This window comes from Chrysemys picta, chromosome 2, assembly GCF_011386835.1.
Source record: "Chrysemys picta bellii isolate R12L10 chromosome 2, ASM1138683v2, whole genome shotgun sequence".
NCBI lineage: Eukaryota > Metazoa > Chordata > Testudines > Emydidae > Chrysemys > Chrysemys picta.
In genome coordinates, this window is record NC_088792.1 from 6,162,445 (window position 1) to 6,189,917 (window position 27,473).

The following is a 27,473-nucleotide window of genomic DNA, read 5'->3' on the forward strand; positions in this document are numbered from 1 at the left end:
TTACTGAGTGCAGTAAGTCATGTCCATTTAGCATTTCCATTTTTCAGTTGGAGTGATCGGGATATGTCACCTTTGTTCCAGATAGTAACTCGTGCCCATCTAAGGTCCCATAGCCTGCTCCACCACCCACAGCTGGACAACCAATTCTACTGAGACATGGAATGAAGATACAGAGTCCTCCACCCTTCTCGTAAAGGACCAAAGGATATTTAACTTTTTCCTGAACCCACCACAAGCAACTGGAAGGAAGGAAGGACCACAGTTTAGCATCTTGTCCTCTAATAGCACAATCCCACCACCCGGTTCCACAGCAAGACCAGAACCCACGACCCCACGTTCCAAGGGACCAGTCAAAGGCACAGGACACAGGGTACCCTTACCTCTCTCTGAGAAAAGTACAGCAGGCATCTTTGATATTTTGCAGCTGAAGGAAACTTGCCCCCATCAGCAAAGACTGAACATTCTGCTGATCAATCGCTAGGTGTCCGTTGTAAGCAAAGTTGATCAGAGCCTCTAGTGCACTAAACAGGGTGGAGAGGAGCAGAAAAAGGGTCAGTTGCGTTCAGCTCTAATTGATTATTTCAACTTAATAACAATCTAAGATGCTAGTAGCAACATAAATGTATTTAAAAATGTGATTTATCTTAACCCTTTAAGGCATTTTTCTAAACCTATACACTTGCATTTGTCTGCAGATATAGGCAAAAACACCACTGACAAGCCGTATTGGCTATGGTCCCTTGGCTGTCCCAGGGAGTTACCTTGGATCCATTCCTTGCATGACAATCTCGTCCTGTTTGCATTCCATCATGTCATTTGTAAACATGGCATGAAAGTAAGGGATGGAGGCTGCTAGTACGATCCGGTGGGCGCTGAATTTGTGGTCCCCTACCTATGAACAGACAGAAGGGGGACAAGGACAGTCAGCATAACTATTGGTCTAGAAGATCCACTTCAGTGCGTTGACACATTTACGGGTAACCGGGGATTGAAAAGGCTGTGCAAAAATTCTCTGACTTGACCTCTAGAGTTAGGCACTTAAATTAGTGGTCTCATTTTTAGAGGCGCTTACCACCTACAGCTGCAACTAAAGTCATTGAGAGCGGCATGTGCTCAGCAGTTCTGAAAAAAAATCAGATCACTTCTATTTAGATGCCTACATGTGGAAATAAGTTTCTAACCGTAGACACCAAAACACACCTCCCTCCTGTCCCAGTCTAATGTTTGGAACATTTTCAATCTCCTTTACCAGCCATTGTGACTGCCCATTGTTTGGGATCTGCTGGACCCTGTTGTAGATTAACAGCGGGGTCATCTCTGGATTGTTAATGATCAACAACCAAGGTTGGTAGAGTCAGTTTAGCTACAATAATTCACTAGTTCAATAGCGCGTGACTTCTCTAGTCCCCGACCTGCTTCAGTACAGGAAATACCAAGCTGCCTGGAGAAACTGTTATAATCATATTTTTTCATATCACCCCTCTGCTGTCGGGGCACCCTACACCGGGGAAACAGCCAGGTCAGTTAGATCTGACATGAATCAAGTTATGGACTGTAAGGTGGATAGAAAGCTGGCTAGATCGTCAGGCTCAACGGGTAGTGATCAATGGCTCCATGTCTAGTTGGCAGCCGGTTTCGAGCGGAGTGCACCAGGGGTCAGTCCTGGGGCCGGTTTTGTTTAAATGTCTTTATTAATGATCTGGAGGATGGTGTGGACTGCACTCTCAGCAAGTTTGCAGATGACACTAGACTGGGAGGTGTGGCAGATACACTAGAGGGTAGGGATCGGATACAGAGGAACCTAGACAAATTAGAGGATTGGGCCGAAAAAAACCTGATGAGGTTCAACAAGGACAAGTGCAGAGTCCTGCACTTAGGACGGAAGAATCCCACGCACAGCTACAGACTAGGGACCGAATGGCTAGGTAGCAGTTCTGCAGAAAAGGACCTAGGGGTCACAGTGGACGAGAAGCTGGATATGAGTCAACAGCGTGCTCTTGTTGCCAAGAAGGCTAATGGCATTTTGGGCTGTATAAGTAGGGGCATTGCCAGCAGATCGAGGAAAGTGATCATCGCCCTTTATTCGACATTGGTGAGGCCTCATCTGGAGTACTGTGTCCAGTTTTGGGCCCCACACTACAAGAAGGATGTGGAAAAATTGGAAAGAGTCCAGCGGAGGGCAACAAAAATGATTAGGGGTCTGGAGCACATGACTTATGAGGAGAGGCTGAGGGAACTGGGATTGTTTAGTCTCCAGAAGAGAAGAATGAGGGGGGATTTCATAGCAGCCTTCAACTACCTGAGGGGGGGGGGTTCCAAAGAGGAAGGAGCTCGGTTGTTCTCAGTGGTGGCAGATGACAGAACAAGGAGCAATGGTCTCAAGTTGCTGTGGGGGAGGTGTAGGTTGGATATTAGGAAACACTATTTCACTAGGAGGGTGGTGAAGCACTGGAATGGGTTACCTAGGGAGGTGGTGGAATCTCCTTCCTTAGAGGTTTTTAAGGCCAGGCTTGACGAAGCCCTGGCTGGGATGATTTAGTTGGGGATTGGGCCTGGTTTGAGCAGGGGGTTGGACTAGATGACCTCTTGAGGTCCCTTCCAACCCTGATATTCTATGATTCTATGATTAGTTTTCTCTTCCCTCAGCCGCCTATTCCTAGCTGCTGGTCAACTTAAATCCATATCTTTATTTTAGGGTTTACGGTCTGTGATTTCAGCCTCTGCCTTTTTCTTCATCATGGTCATTATACCCCAGTGCCTCATCTGTTCGTTTACCTTCATTCCCACATAAACTCACTTCCTCACCCCTAACAGATCTGCTCATATTTATGTTCTCTGTACAGTCCTTAACCACACTTTACGCTCTGGCATGTGCATTAGCAAAATGGTTACGTGGTTACACCATATCAACACAAACTCGCTTTGCAGACAGTTGGATGACTGGCTCCAAAGAAGAGCCATCAAACTTAGACTCATGTGATGAGCACATTATAAATACAGTCAAACAAACTGGGAAGAGTCACACAATATACATAATTATTTGTAATCTATGCTTATTTCTCTTTAAAAAACAAATACCCTTCCCTATGTTATTAACAGATGGCTAGAGGCTTTAAAAGTCTATTTTTGCACTAAGTTGCTTACCACATCTCAACTTGTACAATAAAGTGTCACTTTAGACTTTTGTCATCAACAATCAATGATAGAGATGTTTATCCTTTGTAACAAACCTAATTCACATTTCCACACAAACAGAATAAATCCTATCCATACGTATAACACATTTTCCATCTCTCGCCTACTAAAATAACCTTATTTAAACTGCAAATAATCAAGCAGGCCTCTAGACCGGGGTGGGCAACCTTTTTGGCCCGAGAGCCACATCTGGGTATGGAAATTGTAAGGAGGGTGATGAATGCTCACGAAATTGGGGGATGGGGTGTGGGCTCTGGGGTGGGGCCAGAAATCAGGAATTCAGGGTGTGGGAGGGGGATCAGGGCTGGGGTAGGGGGTTGGGGCATGGGAGGGGGTCAGGGGTGCAGGCTCCAGGTGGCGCTTACCTCAAGCACCTCCCGGAAGCAGCGGCATGTCCCCCCTCTGGCTCCTACACTGAAGCATGGCCAGGTAGCTCTGTGCGCCGCCCCATCCACAGGCAGCGCCCCTGCAGCTCCCAAGGCTGTGGTTGCTGGCCAATGGGAGCTGCGGGGGCAGTGCTTGGGGCAGGGGCAGCTTGCGGACCCCCTGGCTGCCCCTACGCATAGGAGCCGGAGGGGGGGAACATGCTGCTGCTTCCGGGAGCTGCACAGAGCCATGGCACGCATGGAGCGGGGCAAGCCCCGGACCCTGTTCCCCGACAGGAGCTTGAGGGCCAGATTAAAACAACTGAAGGGCCGGATGCAGCCCCCGGGCCATAGTTTGCCCACCCCTGCTCTAGACAGTAACACCACAAATAACAATTAGGAAGGCCAGCTCTATAGTGTAAAGGTATTTCCCTATTATTTTTCTGTCTATAAATCGTGTTAAGTCATATGCATGCCGTATGTCACTTTCTAGTTCTACGGTATTATTTATACACATTTCCTGCCCTTCAGAGCTTAGTCTGAACAAAATAAGACAAGTCACTAGATAGGAGTTCAAAGGAGGCCGAGTGTGGAGGAGAAATAGGAAAGACTGCTTGAGGAAGAAGGGAATTAGAAGTGGCTGACAGAGGAGAGCAAGGAGAGTGGTCCAGGGGTAAGGGCAGCCTGAGAACATACAGGAAGCCGCGAGTGGGGAAGAGGCCAGAGGGAGGACTGGGAAGAGTTTCCGAATGGGGAACTAGAAAATGAGAACAGACAGGCTGGGGAGGGGGTCAGATTATGCCAAGCAAGGACAGTGAACTTGAATCAGACGTGGGAGAAGACAGAAAGCCGACGAAGGGACTTGAGTAGGCACGTGGGATGGCGTGACTTGGCTGAAAAGGGAAGAGGAAGCTTATTCAGCAACTGCACTTTGAACAGATTGGGCAGAGGGAGAGTTGAGAGGCAGTGAGGAAAGGTTACAATAATCAAAGCAAAAGTAGAGACAGCGAGGAAAGGATTGGTTTTGGAGGTATTGAAGCAACAGGACGTAGTAAGACGGCAGCTCGCACAGTTCTGCTGTGTTTGGGTTGCGACCACTACACAGATTTCTACATACTTCTACAGTACCGTAGTACCCACGTGCCTCACAAGCTTCACCACAGATGTCTTGCAATGGGGCACAGAGTGATAAGTGAATTGCCCAAGGTCAGACAAGAAGTCTGTGGCAGAAAATGGAACTGAACGTGAATCTCCAGAGTCCCAGGCTAGTTCCTCAGGCTTATTTAACCCCCAAAGATTTGTTTCCCATGGATGCTAAGGAGAGTAGAAGGGCTCCTACTAAGGGTTTTATAAAGCCACTTTTGTTTAAAAGTGAACCCCAATCTTGCACTGAGCCTATCTGAGAACACCCATTGAACTCACACAAGTACACCAACAGAGGAGACTTGGTGAGCCGAGCCCACAAAGAGAAAGGAAATTTTCAGTTAAAGAGCCTCTGCACCTCAGGAAGCTAATGAGCGGAACAGCCTCCTACTATGCAAATGTTCTTTTATTGCATTTCCTTTTCCATCATGGTGAATTACCGAGCTCTGTGTCTAAATGTTGGAAGAGATTTTGCTTTTGCATAATCACTTCCATGTGGGTAAACAAATCCCGCCACAAGCATCAGGCTGTTGAATTACGCAGCGCACAACGAAGAGCAATCAGAGTGGAAATGAGACAGCCACTGAGCCAGCTTTCAGGTGAGACACCGTTATCTAGTGGTCTGAATGCACGACTGGGATGTGGGATCAGCTGGGCTCTATTCTCAATCTGTCCACAGCTGACTTTGGCCAAATCACTGCACGGCTGTGCCTCAGTTTCCCTCACCTATATGACTGAGTTGACTATCACCCACCCGCCAGGACCATTGAAGGTAAGTGCTTCTATCATAGTTTGAAGGTGTAAAATGTATTAAAAGTAGATCAAGAGTCAGAAGTGGTGGAAAGCAAGAAAAAGTATCAGTTCCATGGGGTGTTGGTAAAACCTGATCTCTCCAAAAACATTACCCAACATGATGGCTCTGACTCTCCAGAGCCAGCAGGGCCTGTGGTGCGAAAGCATGAGCCAGTGTTCTTTGAACTACTACACATTTAGTACATGTAGCAACAGTGAAGTGGTATTGTCACCCTTATCCTCTTAACTCAGCTCCTTTGTGCTGAAGCAATAACGAACATATGATCAATCCCATGTCACAGGATGCCCTGCTATGCAAATGATTCCCCCCCCCCCCCGCCACACACACACACTAATACGTATTGCCATCCAGCCACATACTTGGACCCCATTTGTTTTATTGACTCCAATAATCCATGTACCGGCCACCACTTTATAACAGTATCCCTGGCCAGATTACCTGTGGGATCACATTACAGACTGAGAAGCCAGCCTGGATTCAGCTGAGTTTTGCTAGATTCCCTGTACATATTTCACACGCCTGCCTGCACAGCACTTCACCTGCAAGAATGTTAGTGACACACTGATAGCAGAAGACTGCAACTAGACTAGGTTTCCACCACGCAACTTTTCCTAGAACAGGAAAGGAACCTGCTTATAACGCAACAACCTGTACAAGCACTGTAATTAAATCAGAACGCACTGCCTCGTCAGTGCCCAGTTACACCTTGTGAGGTTTTAGAACAAAACCTCTGACCTGGGCAGTAGTTTTGCTGGCGAAGGATTTAGAAAGAAACAGCAGCAGGGTTGGCTGCCGGAGGTAACCTGGTTGTTGTTCAGCTAGTCTAGATTCCAAATCAGATGTCGGAGATGCCAGACTTGTTCAGCCGGTTCTGCATTCTTCTGTGCCCTTCCTACACTGCATTTGAAAGTATGCTAGCAACAGTCATTTAAACAGCTGTTGCTAGCCCAGGACTCCAGATCAGTGTGGGAAGGAATAATTTTTATTTGAAACACATTCTAACAACAGTACCCATCATACCAGGACATCAGACACCAAGAGATCAAGCAGTTCTGGTATTGGTGACATCTCCAAATGATGGAACCTTATCTATCTATGGTACTTATGTGGCTCCCCACTACCACAGCATCTGAGCACCTCATAATCTTCAATGAGGTAGAGAAATACCATTATCCCCATTTTACAGACGGGGAACTACAAGATAATCGAAGATCCCAGTTTAGGGTATTGTCACATGTCACCATTCAGCCAATCACTATGTATAAAAAGATCCCCTCATGCTCGATACAGGATAACAGTAGTTAGACGTAAAAAAAGTCTCTCATCAAACCCAAGCGCCAGCAAAGACACCAATAAGCATCTAGAGCAACAGAAGGAAAAATGCCCTACTGGAATTAGTAGGGCCAACTGGTAGCTTTAAAACAGAGGGAAAATGGCATCAACAAGAAATTTAAATAGAGCACACCGTGGTATTGTGCTTTAAACTCAGAGGAGTCAGGTGGATTTTTTGGACTCCAATTTCTTACATTCCTTTAGCTTTTCAAGGTATTATCTGCGGTGGATTGCCTCCAGCCTGGCATACATGCAATTTTCCTGGATGGCCAGTGAAAGGGAATGCTGTTGATTAGTTCGAACTATGCAGAGAACTACGCCCTACTCACAACCTTTACTGCAAGACCCAAGGGAGATCTAAACCATGAGCTCTATTTCCTGTCTGCCCGGGAGGGTTTAAATGAGGCAAGTTTATATTGACAAAAAGCCTTGCTGCTAGTATACAGCTGAGCTATTGTTTGAAGTGGGCTCTGATTCCAAAGATGAAGACAGACTACCCGTGTAATTTCTCTTAGGAACACGTAGAGAGAGACAGCCTAAAAACACTAGTTTCAGATGAATTGGAGAATCACCTATTAGGTCTATTTGCCGTAGGTAAACAATGATAAAAGATACCCTAGGAGGACAGAAGTACATTGCTTCGGGTGATGCCGCAGATTTAAATTCAATGCAAAGTAGACAAAGCGTTCATCTCAGTGTTTTGGGCAAGAGTGCCTAGCTGAGATTAAAAAATAAATCGGATTACAGTCTCAAACAGCTGTAACTGGAATGGGGACATTTTTATAATACTGCTTCTCTGAAGATATAATTCAGCCAACATTCTTCCTTTGGGTTCTTAGCTTCCAAGTGTGAGGCCACCAGAATTCCTACAAATCCTTAAGAATGTTGACACTTGAGGGCAGCTGTAATAGGGTAGCGAGAACCAGGACATTGTGTGCCACCACATCCCCATAGCATATAAACACTGCCCTTAACACATTCTAGTCAGTCTTCAAAGACAGTCCCGTTGTCCATGGACTTCTTTGGCACTCTTGTTCTTCTACTGCGCCTTACCCTTTTTGAACACCACCCCTGTCCGCAGTAGGTTTCAATTGCAACACCTTTGCCTGAGCACTCTCGTACCTTTTCCTAATGTTTCAAAATTTGTTCTTGCCACCAGTGCCCTGCTCCAGTTTTGGACATTAATTCTGCCACTGTAGGGACACCGGTCTCCAATCATCCCTTCCTTTGTTCCTTTCATACCCAGGGCCCCATTCTACAAACCCTTCTTTACATGATTATGGGTCTGCAGAATCCGGCTGATACAAAGTAAGATTTGTTAATTTTTTGATCCAAGCACTTTAAAACATTGAGACTTGACTGTAAGCATCTGAAATTTGCAAAAGCCAATGTAATGTAATTGTAACCTTAACATCAACTTCGTTTTTCTAGGGATTTGTTTTAAATGTATTGGGAGGTGTGTGTTATAGTGGAGGTTGGGTAATCCTTGAATGAATTGTTATTTTAAATTGAGCTGGAGATAATTGGGGGCACAGGGGGAAGTTCTGTCAAGGACACTGGAACAAATCTGCATTGTTAAGAAAAGTTGCAATGATCTTCAGCGTCTGCACAGAGCACACAGGCGCAGGGTTGTGTTGTTGGGGTTGGGATATTTTAGGTCTCATCTGAAATTATACACGTAATAAACTGCACGGAATTCCATTTATCTACCATGGAAGGATGAAGGAAAGTTCTGATATCTTTATGAGTCTGTTTTCTAACATGCTCCACAACTACAGACAATCAGATCTGTGCATTTATTGATGTGAAACCCTTCTAACACCGACACAGCTGACTTTGGGATAAGCATGATTAGGATTGTCTGAACCACTGGAGCAGAGCCAACAAGTCTATCTGCAGTCAATTTAATCTGGAGACGTTTCCGATAAAGGCTTTATTCTAGCAAGGTTACACGTCAAGTGAAGGTATATCATTTAAGTGCCGCATAAGAATAGGATATCCTGCCAGACCTGTTCACTTTCAAATATTCTAATCAGCCATATGCAATTAGTAGTAATCTGAATGAGGCCTTCCTACTGTTCCAGTCCAGGTGACAAACAGCAACAACAGAAATTAACTCTGGTAGAACTAACTAGTGTTAAAGTGGTGGGAGGGGGGCGTCATTTCTGAAAGAGATATAGTTTATAGAAAGCACATGTCTCAGCATGCTATTCTCCAATCTTGATCCGTCTCAGCTTGGAGATCAAGAGAGAGATATTGGGACCTATAGCTTTTGTAAGACAGACTTCTGTAACAACAATGAATGCTGCTATAATTGGCTCCATTGTCTATAAATTGGGTGCAGTCCTTGGGCTTCCAGCAATATGCTAATGTGGCCCACGGTTTTATTTGCACCTTGGAACAAAGCAAAAAAGCAAACTGTAGAAAGCAGACCCGTCCAGATGACGTTTATCCTAACAAGGTATCTGTGTCCGAGAAGGCTTAGTAAGAATGCAAACCCTTGTCAATTGTTTTTGGTTTGACTTAAAAGTCCGTTGGGTCTCTCAAGCAGAGCTGAGCAAGAATGGAGTCTAACCTCATCGTAATAGCTAATTTCTTCAGTTAACTGTAATTCTTGGCACCTCCATAGCACTTTTCATTTGAGGATCTCAAAAACACCATTAGTAAAGCTTCAAACGCCCCTGTGAGGGATGAGCAAGAATGACCACTCCCATATTACAGATGAGAAAAACTGAAACAGTGAGATGAAATGAGCTGGCCAAAATCTCTCCAAGCACAGCATTTCTAATCTCTCAATTCATCCACAAAGCAAATCAATAGCAGAGCTACGTGACTAGAACCCAACACCACTGGTTCCCAGTCCCCTGCTTTTACCATTAGACCACATTTTCTCCTTCCACTGTTCTTCCAAACAAACTGCCCCAGCAAGAACCACACTGCTTTGTCTGAAGGAAGGGAACATGCCAATACTACAACACACCCATCAGCTTGAGAAATGAAAGAATTTAGAACACCAAGATCTCCTTCCTCTAGGGAACAGCTCCTAACGTCACATGACCACCCAATAAAACTGTTTTTATACCCAGTTCCTGTACAGGACCAGAGGGTTGTGCACCAAAAAAATCGAATCATTAGGTTTCCGTTTAAAAAACACCACAGCTATAACTAAAAAATTATTAAATCGTATCTGACTCAATGGGTTATAATCCCCGAAGACCTCAGTACTGCAGTTTGTGCTGTGCTGCTGAAGTTACTAGGCCATGCCATCTTTTGCTTAGGGATGGGCTAAATGCATGAATTTCATCGCTCCTAAACCTTTTCAAAGCCTCTAAAGAAGTTTAAATGATCCAAACACTGTTCATTTTCCTGTCCCTCGGCACTCCCTAGTTCTGTCTCTGAGAAAGCAAGAGAAAAGCTGCTCCTGTTGTAGCTGCAGACCAACCTAGAAAACCCATCTCACAAGACATCTAGTTTGAACCTAATTTGCAGATAAGCAGTTTAAAGCAAGCACTAGTTCTCAAACCACCAGAGGCACCCAGATACATGGCGGTCAGGGCAGTATAAATGCCTCACAGTAGTCAATGGCAAAACACCTGTCAGTTTCCAGACAGTGACATTCCTGGTAGTTGTACTCTATTCTAGGATTCGGTCAAAAAAGCCTCTAGAAACACTGAACTCAGAAAAAAGAGCCCCTCTTTGCCTCTGGTGATTCTCTGGTGTAAAGTGAAATTATCTACTTCACTGACAGTACTAACATTGGAAACCTAGGACACTTCTTGTCTGTTAGGAAACTCGCCCCAGCGTAACTAAAATTGATCTAGAATAGTTGCACTGGTGCAAGATTTCTAACAGACAAGGCTACAAAAGAAGACAGAAACAAAGAACAAAGCAACCCAAAGAGATTAGAGCAGTGGGAGATGCAGGGAACTAGGAAAGATTTGGTTCTATTAAACATAAATCCCCTTATATGGGAAAGGGAAGTTAACAGCACAGTGACAGAACAGGCAGCCACGCTCCAGTTGATTGTGTCTCCTTAAAGACAGGCTAAAATTTTTCTTCATGGAACCAAGTAACTTAGTTGCCCCAGGGAAGTACAGTAATGCCTCACTTACCGTTGTCGGTTAACGTTTCGTTATATTGCTGATCTATTAGGGAACATACTCATTTAAGTGGTGCAATGTTCACTTATAATGTCGTTTTGTGGGTGGGGGCTTGGAACTAGGGTGGGCCGCAAGCCCCCCATTAGCTCCCCTCCACCACCCCCAGTGCCTCCTGCCCGCAAGCCCCATGGATCAGAACCTCCCCCCTCCTGAACGCAGCGAAACAGCTGTTTCATCATGTTTGGGGGGCAGGGGAGAGGAGGGGAGAGGAATAGCGAGGAGTTATTGTAGTGGAATGGGGGCTGGGAGGAGAGGTGCCCACAAAATGATATCTAGCTTAAGGTGGGATCCACAATCTGGAACAGTTTGAGAAAGACTGGAATAAGGAATGGTGTTACAAGCCCCTGATCTCAGCAACCCAGACAAATCCTTTATGAGCCCTCAATGGGCACCTTGTACCCTAGCAGGGTGCGCTTCTGCCAGACATACAGCTTAACTTCTGGCCCAGAAACCTTGTGTTCACAGAGAGGATCATGCGGAGCAGTGACAGACTTCCCCAAACCCAGCTTAGAATAATCAGAGATTTGACAGATCTAGTCAAATCAGCACCTCTTTGCCTAATCGCATCTAAACCAAGCTGCCATCTGCTGCTGAAACAGCACCATGGTCTATTGAGCAACCTGAATTGCAGCGGCAGTGATTCTCAGATGAGAAAACAAGTTGGAAGAGAAGCGTTGGTACAACGTTAAAGTTACCTTACAGGTTTCCTTTGGCAATGATCATTTGAATACTGCTGTTTGTTAATCGTGCACTTTTCCATTAGACGAGTAGAGGTGTCAAATACCCGGCCCATTTATGTGGCTTTAATGACACATTCAGATTCTTTCATTTTAAAATTAAAGTTTCTAGACATTGTGGTTGTGAAGGTATTTTTTCAAACATGAGCCAAATGTAAACTGGTGTAGTGTTGTCGGCCTGAGGCCACATCTACACTACAAAATTAAGCTGACCTAATTTATGTCAGCATACAGCCGCCTCAGTAATTACATAGCTTGTACGTGTCTACACTTTGCTCCTTGTGTCGGAGGTGCACGTCCTCACCAGGAGTGCCTGTATCGACCGTGCTGTCAGCATGGGACGGCTCCTGAAAGCCAGTAACAGTCAATGTAAGCAACGCAGTGCCTCCAGTGACACCGCGTCAACCTAACCACATCAACCTTGACTCTACGCCACTCATGGAGGTCGAGTTATTAAGTTGGCGTAGCGGGGCCGTTGCATCACCAGGAGCCAAATTTAAGATTGACACTTCCATAGTTAGGTCAATGCAAGGCAGTTTACATCAACCTAACTCTGTAGTGTAGACCAGGTCTGAGTGTAGACGCGATAAATCGATCCCCGATCGCTCTGCTGTCTACTCCTGTACTTCACCGCGATACGAGGCAGAGTCGACCCCACGCCGTGAGGATGCGAGGTACGTCGACCTAAGATACGTCGACTTCAGCTACGCTATTTTCGTAGCTGAAGTTGCATATCTTAGGTCGATCCCCCCGTGTAGACCAGGCCTATGGCTCACATACCTGTAGCATTAAAGGGCCAATCCTATGCCAACCCATTACTCTGATTTATGGGTTTAAATCAGTCTCTCTCTAGTATAATCACCACTACATTTTGTGTGCGTACAGATCCCTGATTGTGGGACCTAGAAGCTACTGTCACACAATAAATATCTCCACGCAGCAAAAACATAAGCTCCCTGAGCAATATTAATTTGTAGCACGACCACTTTAACTAAGTTTCCTGCTTCACAACAGGGCTCGCCGGTCTTGCATTAGAGAGAATTGCAAGACTGATAGCAGTGGGAACATCTCAAATTAACAAATATTTCCTACGGCACCTCAATGGAGAACACAAAACTATTGATGGGGCCACTCCTGGCATGCGAGGATGACTAGTGCCAAGTCATCTAAACAAATATTTAGGGTGAGAAGAGCTGGGCTAGATGACGCACTGGATGCCCCTTTCCACCCAAAGGCGTATGACGTGAATGGAGATTAGCACACTGTGGCTGGGTTGGATTTCAGCTCCCTTTTGTATGGGATACAGTCTCTAGCCTGGGCAACTATTTATACAAAGCCGCTGCTTCTGCCTCCTGTGGGGATGAAGCACATGGGATCGGAACTACCAGCTGTTATAGGCCAGTGGCTGCAGGGATCATACACCTTCACCCAAGCTGCACACTGGTGCTGGGGTGCGCACCAGTCTCAGTCATCCAAGACAGATGAGCTCCACCAAGCTAGGAGAGGTCCAAGGGGGTGCGTGGAGGGAGCAGCCCCAACTCCAAAGCCTCCCCAACTTCACTCACCATGGCACAGAAACCAACCAGGGCAAATGGGTCCCCTGGCTCTGCACCGAGGGACAGAGCCCAATGCAGGGAGGGGGGTGTCAAACCCCCACCACCCTGCATAAGGTCGGGAAGAAGGACCCCTATAGAAGACAGCACTGGTGGTGCAGACAGAGGCAGGGGCTAGACGGAGGTGGGGGGTTAAGGAGAGACAACCTCCCACCCCAGGACGTCCCTCCCATCCCCCACCTCCGGGCTCCCTCCCCCAGCCCCCCATCCTGAGGCTCCCCATCCCATGTCACCGCTGCCCCCACCCCCCAGCCCGGGGCTCCCCGTCCCATGTCACCCCCCAGGGGCTCCCCGTCCCATGTCACCGCCCCCCCCCGGGGCTCCCCGTCTCCCCGTCCCATGTCACTGCCCCCCCCAGCCCAGGGCTCCCCATCCCATGTCACCGCCGCCCCCAGCCCCGCGGCCCGGGGCTCCCCGTCCCATGTCACCGCCCCCCCCCAGCCCGGGGCTCCCCGTCCCATGTCACCGCCCCCCCCCCCAGCCCGGGGCTCCCCGTCCCATGTCACCGCCCCCCCCCAAGCCCGGGGCTCCCCGTCCCATGTCACCGCCCCCCCCCCAGCCCGGGGCTCCCCGTCCCATGTCACCGCCCCCCCCCCCAGCCCGGGGCTCCCCGTCCCATGTCACCCCCCCCCCCCCAGCCCGGGGCTCCCCGTCCCATGTCACCCCCCGGGGGCTCCCCGTCCCATGTCACCGCCCCCCCCCAGCCCGGGGCTCCCCGTCCCATGTCACCGCCCCCCCCCCAGCCCGGGGCTCCCCGTCCCATGTCACCGCCCCCCCCAGCCCGGGGCTCCCCGTCCCATGTCACCCCCCGGGGGCTCCCCCCGGCCCGGCCCGCGCCGCCCCGGTACCTTGAGGGTCACGTCGCAGAGCTTGCCCTGCCTCCGGATCTCGCCCATCACCCCGTAGCCCCGGCTGGGCAGGTCCCCCACCGAGAAATGCACCAGGTCCTCGGGGTCCAGCTCCGGCTCGGCCGCCGCCTCCAGCATCTTCCCCGAGCCCCAGCCCGGGCCGCGGCCGCCGCGCTCGCCGCAGGGAGGGCAACGCGCGAGGAGAGAGACGCCTCCGGCCGCTCCAGCTCCACGCTGGCCCCTCCCGGCCGCCGTAACCAACCAGAGCCCTCGGGCCCCGGCCGGAAACGGACTCCCCTCGCTTCCGCATTCTCCCGGAGCACTTCCGGACGCGGCAGGAAGTGGCGGTAGTCATGGTAACGGTGTGTACACCCACCTGCCTCAGCTTCGCCCCGGTGCCTGCGGCGCTGCGGGACCCGGAGCGACAGGAGCAGGCGGCGGCGGCGGGAAGAGCGGCCGCTCCCAGTCAGTCCCGGGTACCCGGGGCCCTGCCTGGTGCTGCCCGGCCCCGGCCCCATCCCCAGCGCCCCCGCCCCCCTGTCTCCGGCCCCAGAGCTCCTCACCATCTCCGTCCTTTGCCCGGCCCCGCCTCCCAGCGCCCCCATCCCCAGCCTCCTGTTCCCATCTCCTCTCCCCATCCCCACCTCCCAGTGCCCCGGTCTCCATCCCCCATCCCCACCTCCCAGCGCCCCCATCCCCAGCCTCCTGTTCCCATCTCCTCTCCCCATCCCCACCTCCCAGTGCCCCGGTCTCCATCCCCCATCCCCACCTCCCAGCGCCCCCGTCCCCTGTCTCCATCTCCCAGCGCCCCCGTCCCCATCTCCCATCCCCACCTCCCAGCGCCCCCTTCCCCAGCCTCCTGTTCCCATCTCCTCTCCCCATCCCCACCTCCCAGTGCCCCGGTCTCCATCCCCCATCCCCACCTCCCAGCGCCCCCATCCCCAGCCTCCTGTTCCCATCTCCTCTCCCCATCCCCACCTCCCAGTGCCCCGGTCTCCATCCCCCATCCCCACCTCCCAGCGCCCCCGTCCCCTGTCTCCATCTCCCAGCGCCCCCGTCCCCATCTCCCATCCCCACCTCCCAGCGCCCCCTTCCCCAGCCTCCTGTTCCCATCTCCTCTCCCCATCCCCACCTCCCAGTGCCCCGGTCTCCATCCCTCGGCCCCACCTCCCAGCGCCCCCGTCCCCTGTCTCCGGCCCCCAGCCCCAGAACTCCTCACCATCCCCGTCCTTTGCCCACCCCCACCTCCCAGCGCCCCATCCCCAGCCTCCTGTTCCCGTCTCCTCTCCCCATCCCCACTCCCAGTGCCCTGGTCTCCATCCCCCGTCCCCTGTCTCCATCCTCATCCCTACCCTCAGCATCTTTGCCCCCCGTCCCTATTGCCCAGGCATCCCCATTCCCCGTCACCGACCCCATCCCCACCAGCTGTTCTATCCCTCTGTCCCCTCCCCCAGCCTCACCCCTACCTCCCAGCCATCTCCATCCCTCTGTTATCATCCCCAGCCCATCCCCACTCCTTAGTCATCCCCGTCACCAACCCCATCCCCACCTCCTAGCCACCCACATCCCTGTTACTGTCCCCATCCTCACCAGCTGTTCCATCCCTCTGTGCCCAACCCCAGCTTCATCCCCACCTCCCAGCCATCCCATCCCTGTTATTGTCCCCATTCCTGTCCCCACCTTCCAGCATCCCCATCCTCCTGTCTCCACCCTGTCTCCCTGTCCTCATCTCCTGTCTCCATCCCTGTCTCCCTGTCCTCATCCCCACCTCCCTGTCACTGTCCCCATCCCCTCCCCAGCCATCTCTGTCCCCATGTCACCAACCCCATCTCTCAGACATCCTCATCTCCCTGTGACTATCCCCATCTCCCAGCCATCTCGTCCCCACCTCTCAGCTACCCCCATCTCTCAGCCATAACAATTACTGCCTCCACTTTCCCAGTGTCCCCATCTTCGTCTCCACATCCCAATCATCTCCCTATCACCACCACCATCCCCGCTTCCCACCCATCCCTGTATTGCCACTGTTTTTTCCCCTCATCCCAGCCATCCCTGTGTTGCCACTGTCTATGCATCTCGCTGTCCCTGCATGACCACCACCATCATCGACACATCCCAACCACCCCTCATCATCACCTCTTCCAACCTCACTTGCTGGATCACACCGTCCTCTTCCCTGTGTCCCAGCCATCTCCTATCTCCTATTGCCATTGCTCCCATCTCACCACCATCCTCATCCCTGTATCATCTCTGCCTCCATCCCCAATGTCCCAGCTGCCCCTGAGCTCACATTGCCACGGCTCCTGCATCCCATGTTCTCACCCCTGCATCACCTCCATTTCTGTACCCACATCCCAACGATCCTCATGCCATCTCTAATCCCACAGCCCTGTGTCACTGTTGGCTCTGTAACCACGTCCCAGGCATTTAAAAAACCTGGTTGACTACATGGCTTGGGAGATTGGTAATGGTCTATGGGGCCTTGTACTTCTAGGTCACTGGTTAAAAGCCTGTCTGCTGACAAAGTTGAAAGGCTATTTGGTGGCCTGTGTGGAATGACTTTGGTGGATCTCAATCAGTGGATAGGTGCCCATGTGACAAAAACAACCATCACAAGTGACACTAATTGGCATCCTTGTTGCAGTCACAGCAGAAAGGCCTTGCAAGGACTGAACGGGCTGTGGAGATTGAACTCCCTTTCTTATCCATAGCTGTGAACCTTCTGTCAATGGTAAAGAGTCACTTTCTTCTAACACTGAACTAGGAATTTTATTAGAATAAGAAAAATTACATTAACCCCAAGGCTATTCTCTCCCTCTCTGTGCTTCACCTTAGAGCTTCTGCTTAGAGCCTTCTCCAGCTCCCTCTTCCTGTCTGGCTTCTTGCTATGGCTGTAAAGAAACAGTGCACCTATCCTCACAATTTTCTTGTCAAGGTAGAAGCCTATTGCTGTGATACTGTGAAAGATTACAGTACCACTACGTGAACTGTACCTGTTCTTTGGATAAAGAAAGAACTTCACTCTCCAGGACCATCAGTCGTTCACTAGCACTAAATACATTTTAAAGTAATAACATAGAAAGTGCATGTTCATGTGTATCTGTTTCATCTCCTCCAGGTGTCCCCACAAGCCATTATCTGTATTAGTTGGTGAGTATCATGAGTCTGATGAGATGGTGAGAATTTTCCAATCTCAGGGTCTAATCCTGCAAGTCCTTAGTTGGTGAAACTGTCATTGAGTCCTGTGGGAGTTTTGTGCATCTCGGGCTCACAGGATTGTATCCTAAATTAGATGAACAGTATGAATTAGACACAGTGCCTGACATACCACCAGACAATGGTCATATGTCAATGCAATGTAAAGGTTTTAATAATCCTCTGTGCTGGAGTGTTGATAAAGAAGGAAATCGGGAGGTGTTTGGATCCGGATTATGCTAGGAGTTTGGGTTTGGATTGGGTCATTTTAAACTCTTGAAAATCAGCTGTTCGTGTGAGATTTTCAATGACTTGGGCTAACATTTGACAAAAATAACTTTTTTCATGATATTTCTGCCATGTTTAAACCAGAGCCAGAAACCAGTGCGTTGGATCCGATCCCCATTCCAGAAAATCCTATTGGATTTGGGTTCAGGGTGCCAGGTTTGGGCCTCGTTTAGTTTTAAGGAGGAATCTGAATGAAAAGAATATTGTCATTTGGTGCATTAAGAGACGGTTAATTGAAACTAGAATTTGACCTTCCAGATGGCCTCTATTTTAGGAGTGCACACCAAAAGCATTTGCATCCAACCATTACTGAACTCTAGGGAGAGAGAACCAGGGTGTCAGAATCGTGCAAAACCAAAGAGCCAAGGAAAATGACCAGGGAATCATTAGGTACAATTAAAGAGAAATCCCCCTCATATGAAATGAATACACATCCATGCCCAGGGTTGTGTTTCTTGAGCCATTCACATTGTTTGTAAAGTGCTTTGAGAGCCTCACATGAAAGGTGCTTTTCAGTGATCATGAGACAAAGAAATGTCTATATTTTATTATTAATTTAAAAAATGAATCAGATGGATAATAAACCACCTAAAGCAGTGTAAGGAATGCAGAGCCTTGTTCTACATGGTATGGTAACCCTGTCTTAGGTCATTTGATCTTAGGTGAACAATACACAAATGATCACCCTAGAAAGCTGATATGCTAACATACAACACCCCAGGGGTATTCACCCCTGTGTAATGGCCACTTTATGCTATCTATGCCCTTGGGAGGTGCAGAGCCCCTACAAAGGGGGGTGTTCTGGAGTGGTCCATGAATAGGTAGGGCCGGGCAGGAGGAGGTGTGGCCAGAGCATTCCTAGTTATTCTGAATTATTCCCTTTTGCTCAAGGCCCACAGTGCCCATACTAGTTGCACAAGTTAAGGCAACTCTCAGATTGCAGGCTGTTTGGGGAAGGACCACATTCATCTCTCTGTCTGTATAGTACTTAGCACAAAGTGGCCATAATCTTAATCAGAGAATCTGGGTGTCATAGTGAAATAATAATAATAATTAATAATGAATAAATAACATAGCAGCTTTTGTCCATGGATCACCAAATCCTATGTCTGATGTAAAACATTTTCATTAAAAGTTTGTGGTTAAATTGTTGCTGCTGTAGCACTGCGCCTTTAACACATCCTCCTGTTCCTGTAAGAATTACATGGCTCGGTCTTTGCGTTTATACTCTCTCAGTGACTTCCAGTGCTCTGTTTACAGGTGAAAAGATTATTTTTCCAGCTGTCAGCATCACTTATTCACGCTGGGATCTGAAAATCAAGCTGGGCTCTCCCTGCCTCTCAATTCACCAGTGATCAAAAGTTTGCTGACAGAACCTAGGGCCAAATTCTGCACTCGGGTACACCACTGTAAAGATGGCGTAACTGCATCAATGTCAATGGTTTTGTATCAGCGAGCAGAATCCGGCCGTTAGCTGAGAGTTGCACTGATGATGCATGAGGCAGAATAGAATCCATTTCATTCTCCTGTAGCTGTTTTGTTCTGCAGGACTAGCAGGAAGAGAAGCTTGTTCGTGTCAGTAAATAGCTAGGATTCAGATGCACAAGAAGAAATTGTAATGACTAAGAAGGTTTTTGCATGTTCTGTTTTTACATGTTCACTTTTCTGACTTTAAAAATTTCCCTGCTTAGGCTAGTTATGAGCCTATAGTTCCTCTTAATAAACCATAGTTAGAAACTACAGCTTAACATTTGTAAACAGTTTATTTTAAAAATTGATGACACTGCAGCCTACCTTTTGCTGATTACAGCCTTTAAACTGTATTTTAGGGAACGCAGTATTTTCTTGTAAACCTGATTTTCCCTTTTCCCCCTTCTTTTAGTTACAATGAGTGCAAAAGAAAGTAAAGTACATGCATTTGTGCGAGTCAAGCCAACAGCTAATTTTCCTCAAGACATGATCAAGTATGGGCCAGACAATAAGGTAAAGGAACAAGAGACATAAGGCGCATAATGGATCTAGACTCTGATTTAAGTTATGGTAGCAGAAATGAGGACTAACCCTGCTGCAGTTACACCAGGGATGAATTTGGCCCAATATCCCTTGTAGCACATCAACAGTCTTCATCTCTGTCTTTTTAGAGCATAGATATTTACATCAGGAGGGATGTTAAGAAAGGAGTCGTCAATAACAAGCAGACTGATTGGTCCTTTAAACTGGATGGTGTTCTTCACAATGCCTCCCAGGATTCGGTTTATGATGCAGTAGCTAGGGACTTGGTATCCCAAGCTCTGGATGGCTATAATGGTAAGTTTTTAATTGATATTTGTGTTATTTTAAGAAATAGTGGGGCTGCCCATCGGAGGATAAGATCCCTTTGATGTTACATTGGAGAAATGAATGAGTTCTACTGAATTTATTCTTTTGTTTTAAAACTTTTCTAGGCACTATAATGTGCTATGGGCAAACAGGAGCTGGTAAAACATACACCATGACAGGAGCAACCGAAAACTACAAGCATAGAGGAATCATACCCCGAGCTATACAGCAGGTACTGAAGTTTTGAATTAGAAAGGAGGGGAAGAAGGAGAAACTAGCACATCTGTCATATCATCTGTTGTCCTCCCAGTCCTGAGAAATGTGTTGACCACCCCAAACATGGGCTACAAGGTCACCACCAATCATTTTAACAGGAGATGGATATTATATGGTCCTTAAAGAAGTTGTGGGACAATAAAACATTATGTTGCATCGTGATGTTCCATTGTGATTTTTCATTGTAACCCTGGGACCTTGTGCCGTGAGAGAGGTGACATTTCAATGCAGTGGGATGATGTTGCATTGCGACAGGCGGACATGTCATCCTGTTGCAACATAAACATGATGTCATGATGTGCAACTTTCTTAACCTCTCAAAAGGGCACTCTGTTGGGTGAAGATTGTTGTGTGCCTGCTCACAGAAGCACAGCTGAAAAGCAGAGTGAAGGGCTGACATAACCTACACAAACCAAAGCTGGAAGGTGTTTTGCAACAGAACGTTTTATTATTTGTTTCCAGTAGCTACTGGGTTAGGTGTTTTCCGAGCATAAAAAAGAACTAATTCCTGCATCATGGAGCTGATCTCATTAGCTCATTGTTATATTGTCCTTAACTCCCGCCCGAGTAATTTCTTACTAGTTATATTCCTTGGGGTTAGTGTAAGTGCTGTTCATGCAATTAGAAAAAAGCAATTCAGCCAGCAAATGGAATGTTCTTTACTGCTTAGAGAAATCACAGAAAACTCTTGTTTTAGGCTTCCTACCCTTGACAGTGTCCCTTTAAAGGTATAATATTTTCAAAACCAGAATAATTTTGAAAATCTTATTAGAGCCGCTGCAGTCCTGCTGAGAGTGTGCCATATACTGACTGACTGATTTATAGTGATTCACATCCTGAAAAGCCACAAATTGATAGGAACCTTGTTTGTGAACTCAGACTGTCATTGACAAGCATATGATCTGTGCAGGTGTTCAGGGCAGTTGAAGAACACATCGATCAGTCCATCACTGTCCGAATATCCTACCTGGAAATCTACAACGAGACTCTCTTCGACCTTCTCTCCACTATGCCTCATGACATGTCCGGTGACACTCACATGGCTGTCGTGGAGTACCCACAGGGTGTCTTTGTGAAGGGCTTATCTATGCATCCAGCCAGCCACGAGGAAGATGCTTTAAATCTCCTGTTTGAGGCAAGATAAAACAATGACTCACTATTATTTCTCATCCTTATTTTTTATGTTTATTTTTGCTGATTTAGCTGAGGAAAGGAAAGTTGTCTGGGGTTAGAGCAGAAGATGGGAAGTCATGGGTGAGATCCTCACTTCTTCTCCAGCCCCGGCATAAAACCCCTGGTTCCTGCCAGGGAGGGTTCCCCTGGTGCAGATACTGTGGAAAACAGCCTACGGCTGCTGTCCGAGAACCCCCTTGCAAGTCCTGGTATATTGGCAGTGCCGGGGTGAGGCTGGAGGTGGAAGAGGTGTGTCTGGGATGGGGCTGCAGCACATAGTGCTGTGGAGATTCCAGGCAGCATTGTGGCCCATAGGGCAGGCCAGGGAGGCTGCTGTAACTTAGACAGGTCCCCAGGGTTGTCTAAATTATGCTGAGGGCCTCTCTAGCCCTAGAGCAGCCCAGGATGGGGAGTGCAAGCTGGCTTGTTTCCAGTGCGCTGGTGATCACATTTAGGAAGTCAATGAGCAGCTTAAGCAGAGTGCAAAGGACAGTCCTAATTAGCAGAACCATCGTCTGAACTGCGTTGTCTTTCCTTTTTGAAAAAATGCTTGCCAGCTGTCTTGGCTGAGTCAGCGCTCTCCCATACCAAGCGAAGACACCTACCATTGACACTTCCTACAGATAAATGGGGCGGTCATGGCATGCCCACGTCTAGTCAGTCATACAGAGGGGACACTCAGATAGCTGGGCAGGTGAAACGAGGGGGCATACATACATCTGCACCAATTTCGCACATAGGGGCCTTAGCTTGGACAAGAGGAAGTTGAATAGTTAGCTCCCTATGTAGAAAGCGTGTTTCACCAATAACTGACAAGCCCTTTGAAACCCTTCCTTTTTTTGCTTTCTAATTGCTGAGCCTATGTTCTGGTGTGCTGAAAAAACTCAGGTGGGGTAGTCAGCTGGGTTACTAGTAACAATCATTCTTGATTTCTAGAACGGGAGACATATCATAGAATCTCAGGGTTGGAAGGGACCTCAGGAGGTCATCTAGTCCAACCCCCTGCTCAAAGCAGGACCAATCCCCAGGCAGATTTTTGCCCCAGATCCCTAAGTGGCCCCCTCAAGGATTGAACTCACAACGCTGGGTTTAGCAGGCCAATGCTCAAACCACTGAACAAGACCTGGGAGTCAGGAGAAATGCCAGAACAGTTTTTGGAGATAACTAGGCACATAGACTTCAAAATGATCTAAACAGCACCACAGTAATTTGTGTCTGCAAATTGTGGGTACAAGAAGGGAGACTGAGTTTTGAAAAATTTGTCCTTTGATCTCTGTGCTTCCATTTCCTCATCTGTAAAACAGGGATAAGAACGACAAAGAGTCCTGTGGCACCTTATAGACTAACAGAAGTATTGGAGCATAAGCTTTCGTGGGTGAATACCCACTTTGTCTGATGCTGTGTCTGACGAAGTGGGTATTCACCCACAAAAGTTTATGCTCCAATACTTCTGTTAGTCTATAAGGTGCCACAGGTCTCTTCGTCGCTTTTTACAGATCCAGACTAACACGGCTACCCCTCTGATACTTGAGGGATAAGAACATTTCTCTAAAGACACTAACTTAACTGGGTTCCTGTTTTGGGGTCTCGACTCCTTACCATGAGGCAGGGAAGAACTCCTCTAGTTCTCAAAGGCTTTGAGACACAAGCAGGCCGGCCGCCTTTTGAGACCCACTACAGGTGCCTTAGTGGTGCCCTCTAGAACTTCAGTTCCTTTCTCACCATGCTCCACTGTGACGCTCCCTGTCAGCCATCACAGACTGTCACAGCATCATTTTCAGTGACTGATTCATTTTCTTGTGGGCCCTTCCTATCCTATAAGTACTCTTGGGTGTCTATTACATTTAGGGGAGATCTTTGCCTCATGCTTATCAAGGAACGGAAGCAGGCATGGATGCACTAAGCCTTGCCTGCCTGTTCCTCAAAGGGCCACATTTTTTGAGGGTTAGGGGAGCTCTGGCCCCTTTCACACTAGGAACCTGAGCCCCAAGGACGGGAATCCAGTTAATATGGAATGTTCAGAGAAGCAGTGTGACAGATAAGTAGTGACCCCTTACCTGTCTTCATGAGTGGAATATTTGTAATGTGCTTCGAGAGCCATGCTAGAAATGCCTACCATAGACAGATGTTGGGAGCGCCTCAGATAGAAGGCTGTGGATAAGTGACCAATTTTATTATTATCTCTACATATTGAAGATACAAGCATTGTTTATTTAACGGTGACTTCAATAGTCTTCCTTTCACATTTATTCTACTAGTATTTATTTTATTTTTTAATAAAAATAATGTCCTCCATTTTAACTTCATTTTCAGGGTGAGACCAACAGAATAATAGGTGAACATACTCTGAATAAAAATTCATCCAGGTCCCATTGCATATTCACTATCTATATTGAGGTAAGTCCGCTGGCAGGTTTCCTGGGGGCTCAGAAACCTAGGGGTCTTTAGAATTGAAATGTGTACTCTACTTCAATTGTGTGTAATGTTAAATACAATTTTTTTCCCAGTCTCATTCCAGAATTTTGTCAGATGCCAAATACACTGCTTCAAAAATTAACCTAGTGGATCTGGCAGGTTCAGAAAGACTGGGGAAGACTGGGGTAAGCAGATGGGAAAAAATGTTTGCTCTCTAAGAGATGGGTCCAGTTGTTAAAGTGATGCCTGTGGAGTCAGAGGACTTTCCCACTGCAGTTAATGGAAACAGCAAAACTCAATTCCCTTTATGTCACATTGAACATTTACCTCTAAAGGAGGCTGCTAGTGAACATAATTTATATTTCTGCTTTAGCCAACAGAATTTTATTCTTGCTTGTTTCTGGGAATCGTGTCCGGACGAGAAGGGGCTTGATTCTGGTGTTAGATATACTCTTCAGTTGTTAATCCTTAAGTATGTGTCAGCAACCCCTTACCACAGTTGCACATGAGGAGCTGAAGATTTTTCAGAATCTGTGCTTGACACAAGAATCAACCCCCTGGTCAGTAGATAGGAGGAACCATGACAAATCTCAACCCCATGAAAGCATCAGAGGAGCTCGGTTATCTTCAGTAGCTGGAATGTCTTTTTATCAAGTCCAAATGTGCAAAACTCCATCCTCCAGGCAACTCTCCCTGCTCGATCATTCCTTCCGACAATGCCATTGCTCAGTCTAGGCAAGAGACTGAGCCATCCGCCTTATGGGGAACTCTTTGTAATTCAGCTTCATTCTGCAACTGCACTGAAAGCAGAAATCCTTCTGCTTCTGGTGATACTACGGAGACTGATGCAATCGCCTTTCTGGAAGAATAGGGAACAACTTAAACCTTCAGTGCTCCCCTGTGATATACTATATTGTGTTGAGCAAGAAATCCCCGGGCAGCCTTGTGACAAAGGGAGGATTTCCCCTTTCAGAACTAGGAAAGCCAATAGTCTGTCAGACTTGTTATTGCCAAATCACGGCCCTGAAGAACTTGCTCTCAAATTGCAGGAAGCCCTTCAGGATCTAGAATCTCATAGTTAGTCTGTGTTGGACTCATCATCTCATTTATCCTCCACTTCAATCAGAGCTGTAAGCTCAGTGAGGGACACACTCTTTCGCAGTTCACCCAGAAAGATGCATGTGGAAACTTTTTGCCTTTTGGTCTTTCTTGCAGTCCGAGGGGCAGGTTCTGAAAGAAGCCACATATATCAACAAATCTTTGTCATTCCTTGAGCAAGCCATCATTGCACTGGCTGATCGTAAGAGGGACCACGTCCCCTTCCGGCAGAGCAAGCTCACCCATGCCCTTAAGGATTCATTAGGTAAGGACCTGGAATCGGAATAGAGGGACGAGAAAATACCTTGGTTTCGGTTCTCATGGGGAGATCAAGCCACGACCAAACACGCTCAGTCAATCTGATGGCTTGTCTACACAGTGATTTAATGCGTGGCCAGCCAGAGTGTGAATCTACAGCGCACTAGCTTGCTGTGCACTAACTGGCCCTGTGGACCCTGTTAGAACACACTAAAAGTTCCATCGTGCACTTTGACCTCCTACCATTCCAAACAAGCTAAACCAAGGCAAAGTGATCTCCAGATCACTCACCATTTCAATGATGTGCACCCATGTCAAACAGCAGTATGTCAAAGCGCACTACTGAACTTACAGTGTGCTGTAGCATTGTCCACACGGCCAGTTAGTGCGCGGCAAGCTAGTGCACAATAGAGTCACGCCCTGGCTGGCCATGCGCTAAATCACTGTGGAGACAAGCCCTCAGTTAATAGTCTAACATGAAAAATTAGCAGTGGTTTCTGTTTTTCTTACCCTAATGAACCATCAGGCATACGTACTGTGACAGACCCAGACCAGTGGGGTACAGGAGTCTGGTAGAGGGCAAATATACTGGTCACTGGATGAGTAGTTTTCTGTTCCCTGAGTGACCAGAGCAGGGGCTGCACTAGAGTAATCAGGAACCTGCTAGAACCAGTTAAGGCAGGCAGGCTAATTAGGACACCTGGAGCCAATTAAGAAGAAGCTGCTAGAATCAATTAAGACAGGCTAATCAGGGCACCTGGGTTTTAAAAGGAGCTCACGTCAGTTTGTGGTGCGAGTGTGAGGAGCTGGGAGCAAGAGGCGCAAGGAGCTGAGAGTGAGAGGGTGTGCTGCTGGAGGACTGAGGAGCACAAGCGTTATCAGACAGCAGGAGGAAGGTCCTGTGGTGAGAATAAGGAAGGTGTTGGGAGGAGGCCATGGGGAAGTAGCCCAGGGAGTTGTAGCTGTCATGCAGCTGTTACAGGAGGCACTATAGACAGCTGCAGTCCACAGGGCCCTGGGCTGGAACCCGGAGTAGAGGGCGGGCCCGGGTTTCCCCCAAACCTCCCAATTGACCTGGACTGTGGGTTCTTCCAGAGGGGAAGGGCTCTGGGCTGTTCCCCAACCCACATGGTGAATCTCTGAGGCAAGAAAATCCCCCAATAAGCGCAGGACCCACCAAGATAGAGGAGGAACTTTGTCACAGTACACACAAGCCTCATACTGATCAAGCCAGTAGAAACTTGACTAAACTTTTTTCAGCTGAGACTACTTTAAAAACACACCACAGTCCTTTCAAAGTTCTGATCCTGCAGGTGCTATCAACTCTCATTGAGTCCTGCAGGAGTTGAGGATGATCAGGACCTGGGCAAAAATGACAAATGCAAAAACTGTATTACAGCTGGAATCTGTAGGACAGGAATCCACTTCAACAACACAGTATAACAGTCTGAATAGAGGAAGCAACTGAAGACAGGCTGTAGACGTTGGCAGTAAGGAACTGATATCATACAAATTTAGGGTGGAATTTCAAAGCTCTCAGCATTGGCCCAATCCTGCTCCTCCCTCTGATTTCATTGGATGAGAGGCCAACACTGAGCGCTTTTAAAATTCCATCTTTCAGCTTTTACCCCACTCCAGCCATTTACAGTTTGCATTGCCGCATACTTCACACTAACTCCGAAGGCTGGAGCCAGAATATTGGCTATTCCCTTAACTCGTTCCATACCACCATGCTTATGAGCATTATCTTTCATGGTCACCACCGATAACCCTTCCTGTGTCCTTGGAGGAAAAATTACAAACTAGCTATGTTCATTGTAGTCGTGCTGTGTCTTTCATTCTTCACTCACTACAGAATGTAAAATTCTCCAGGAAGGAACCCAGCACAGAGGAAGTCACATTCCTCCCCCTTGCTGTCTTTTTCAGGGGGAAACTGCAATACAGTCCTGGTGGCAAATATCTATGGTGAAGCTGTTCAGATAGAGGAGACTGTAAGTATTGAAACAACGAGGAGTCCTTGTGGCACCTTAGAGACTAACACATTTATTTGGGCCTAAGTTTTTGTGGGCTACAGCCCACTTCATCAGATGCATGGAGTGGAAAATACAGTAGCAGATGTGTGTGTGTATATATATATATATACACACACACATTACACACATAGAACATGAAAAGATGGGAGTTGCCTAACCAAGTGGGGGGTCAGTTTTTGCTGATCCAGACTAACACGGCTACCACTCTGAA

At 47.8% G+C, this 27,473-nt stretch overlaps 2 protein-coding genes across 15 annotated transcripts in view; one reads left to right on the forward strand and one right to left on the reverse strand.

Moving 5' to 3' along the window:
• KLHL18 (kelch like family member 18) overlaps positions 1 to 14,368 on the reverse strand; it is a 31,792-nt gene extending 17,424 nt beyond the window's left edge. For all 3 annotated transcript variants that reach the window (XR_010598172.1, XM_065582575.1, XM_065582574.1), the window contains exons 1-3: positions 14,208 to 14,368; positions 762 to 892; positions 381 to 521 (exon numbers count right to left, since the gene is read on the reverse strand). Coding sequence is in view for 2 of the 3 variants with exons in the window: in XM_065582575.1 (XP_065438647.1) it covers positions 381 to 521; positions 762 to 892; positions 14,208 to 14,345 (410 nt within the window). In the remaining variant the exon portion in view is untranslated. The remainder of the gene's footprint in view (positions 1 to 380; positions 522 to 761; positions 893 to 14,207) is intronic.
• An 86-nt stretch (positions 14,369 to 14,454) lies between these two features.
• Positions 14,455 to 27,473, forward strand: part of KIF9 (kinesin family member 9) — a 40,471-nt gene continuing 27,452 nt past the window's right edge. For 9 of the 12 annotated variants that reach the window (XR_010598168.1, XR_010598170.1, XR_010598169.1 and 6 more), the window contains exons 1-10: positions 14,541 to 14,672; positions 17,326 to 17,357; positions 19,573 to 19,673; positions 19,832 to 19,997; positions 20,135 to 20,241; positions 21,196 to 21,420; positions 23,772 to 23,855; positions 23,966 to 24,058; positions 25,089 to 25,236; positions 27,156 to 27,220. Coding sequence is in view for 8 of the 12 variants with exons in the window: in XM_065582567.1 (XP_065438639.1) it covers positions 19,578 to 19,673; positions 19,832 to 19,997; positions 20,135 to 20,241; positions 21,196 to 21,420; positions 23,772 to 23,855; positions 23,966 to 24,058; positions 25,089 to 25,236; positions 27,156 to 27,220 (984 nt within the window). In the remaining 4 variants the exon portion in view is untranslated. Of the gene's footprint in view, positions 14,673 to 16,130; positions 16,939 to 17,325; positions 17,358 to 19,572; positions 19,674 to 19,831; positions 19,998 to 20,134; positions 20,242 to 21,195; positions 21,421 to 23,771; positions 23,856 to 23,965; positions 24,059 to 25,088; positions 25,237 to 27,155; positions 27,221 to 27,473 lie in introns of those variants that run through there. The other 3 variants (XM_065582568.1, XM_042860487.2, XR_010598171.1) reach the window with 3 other exon arrangements.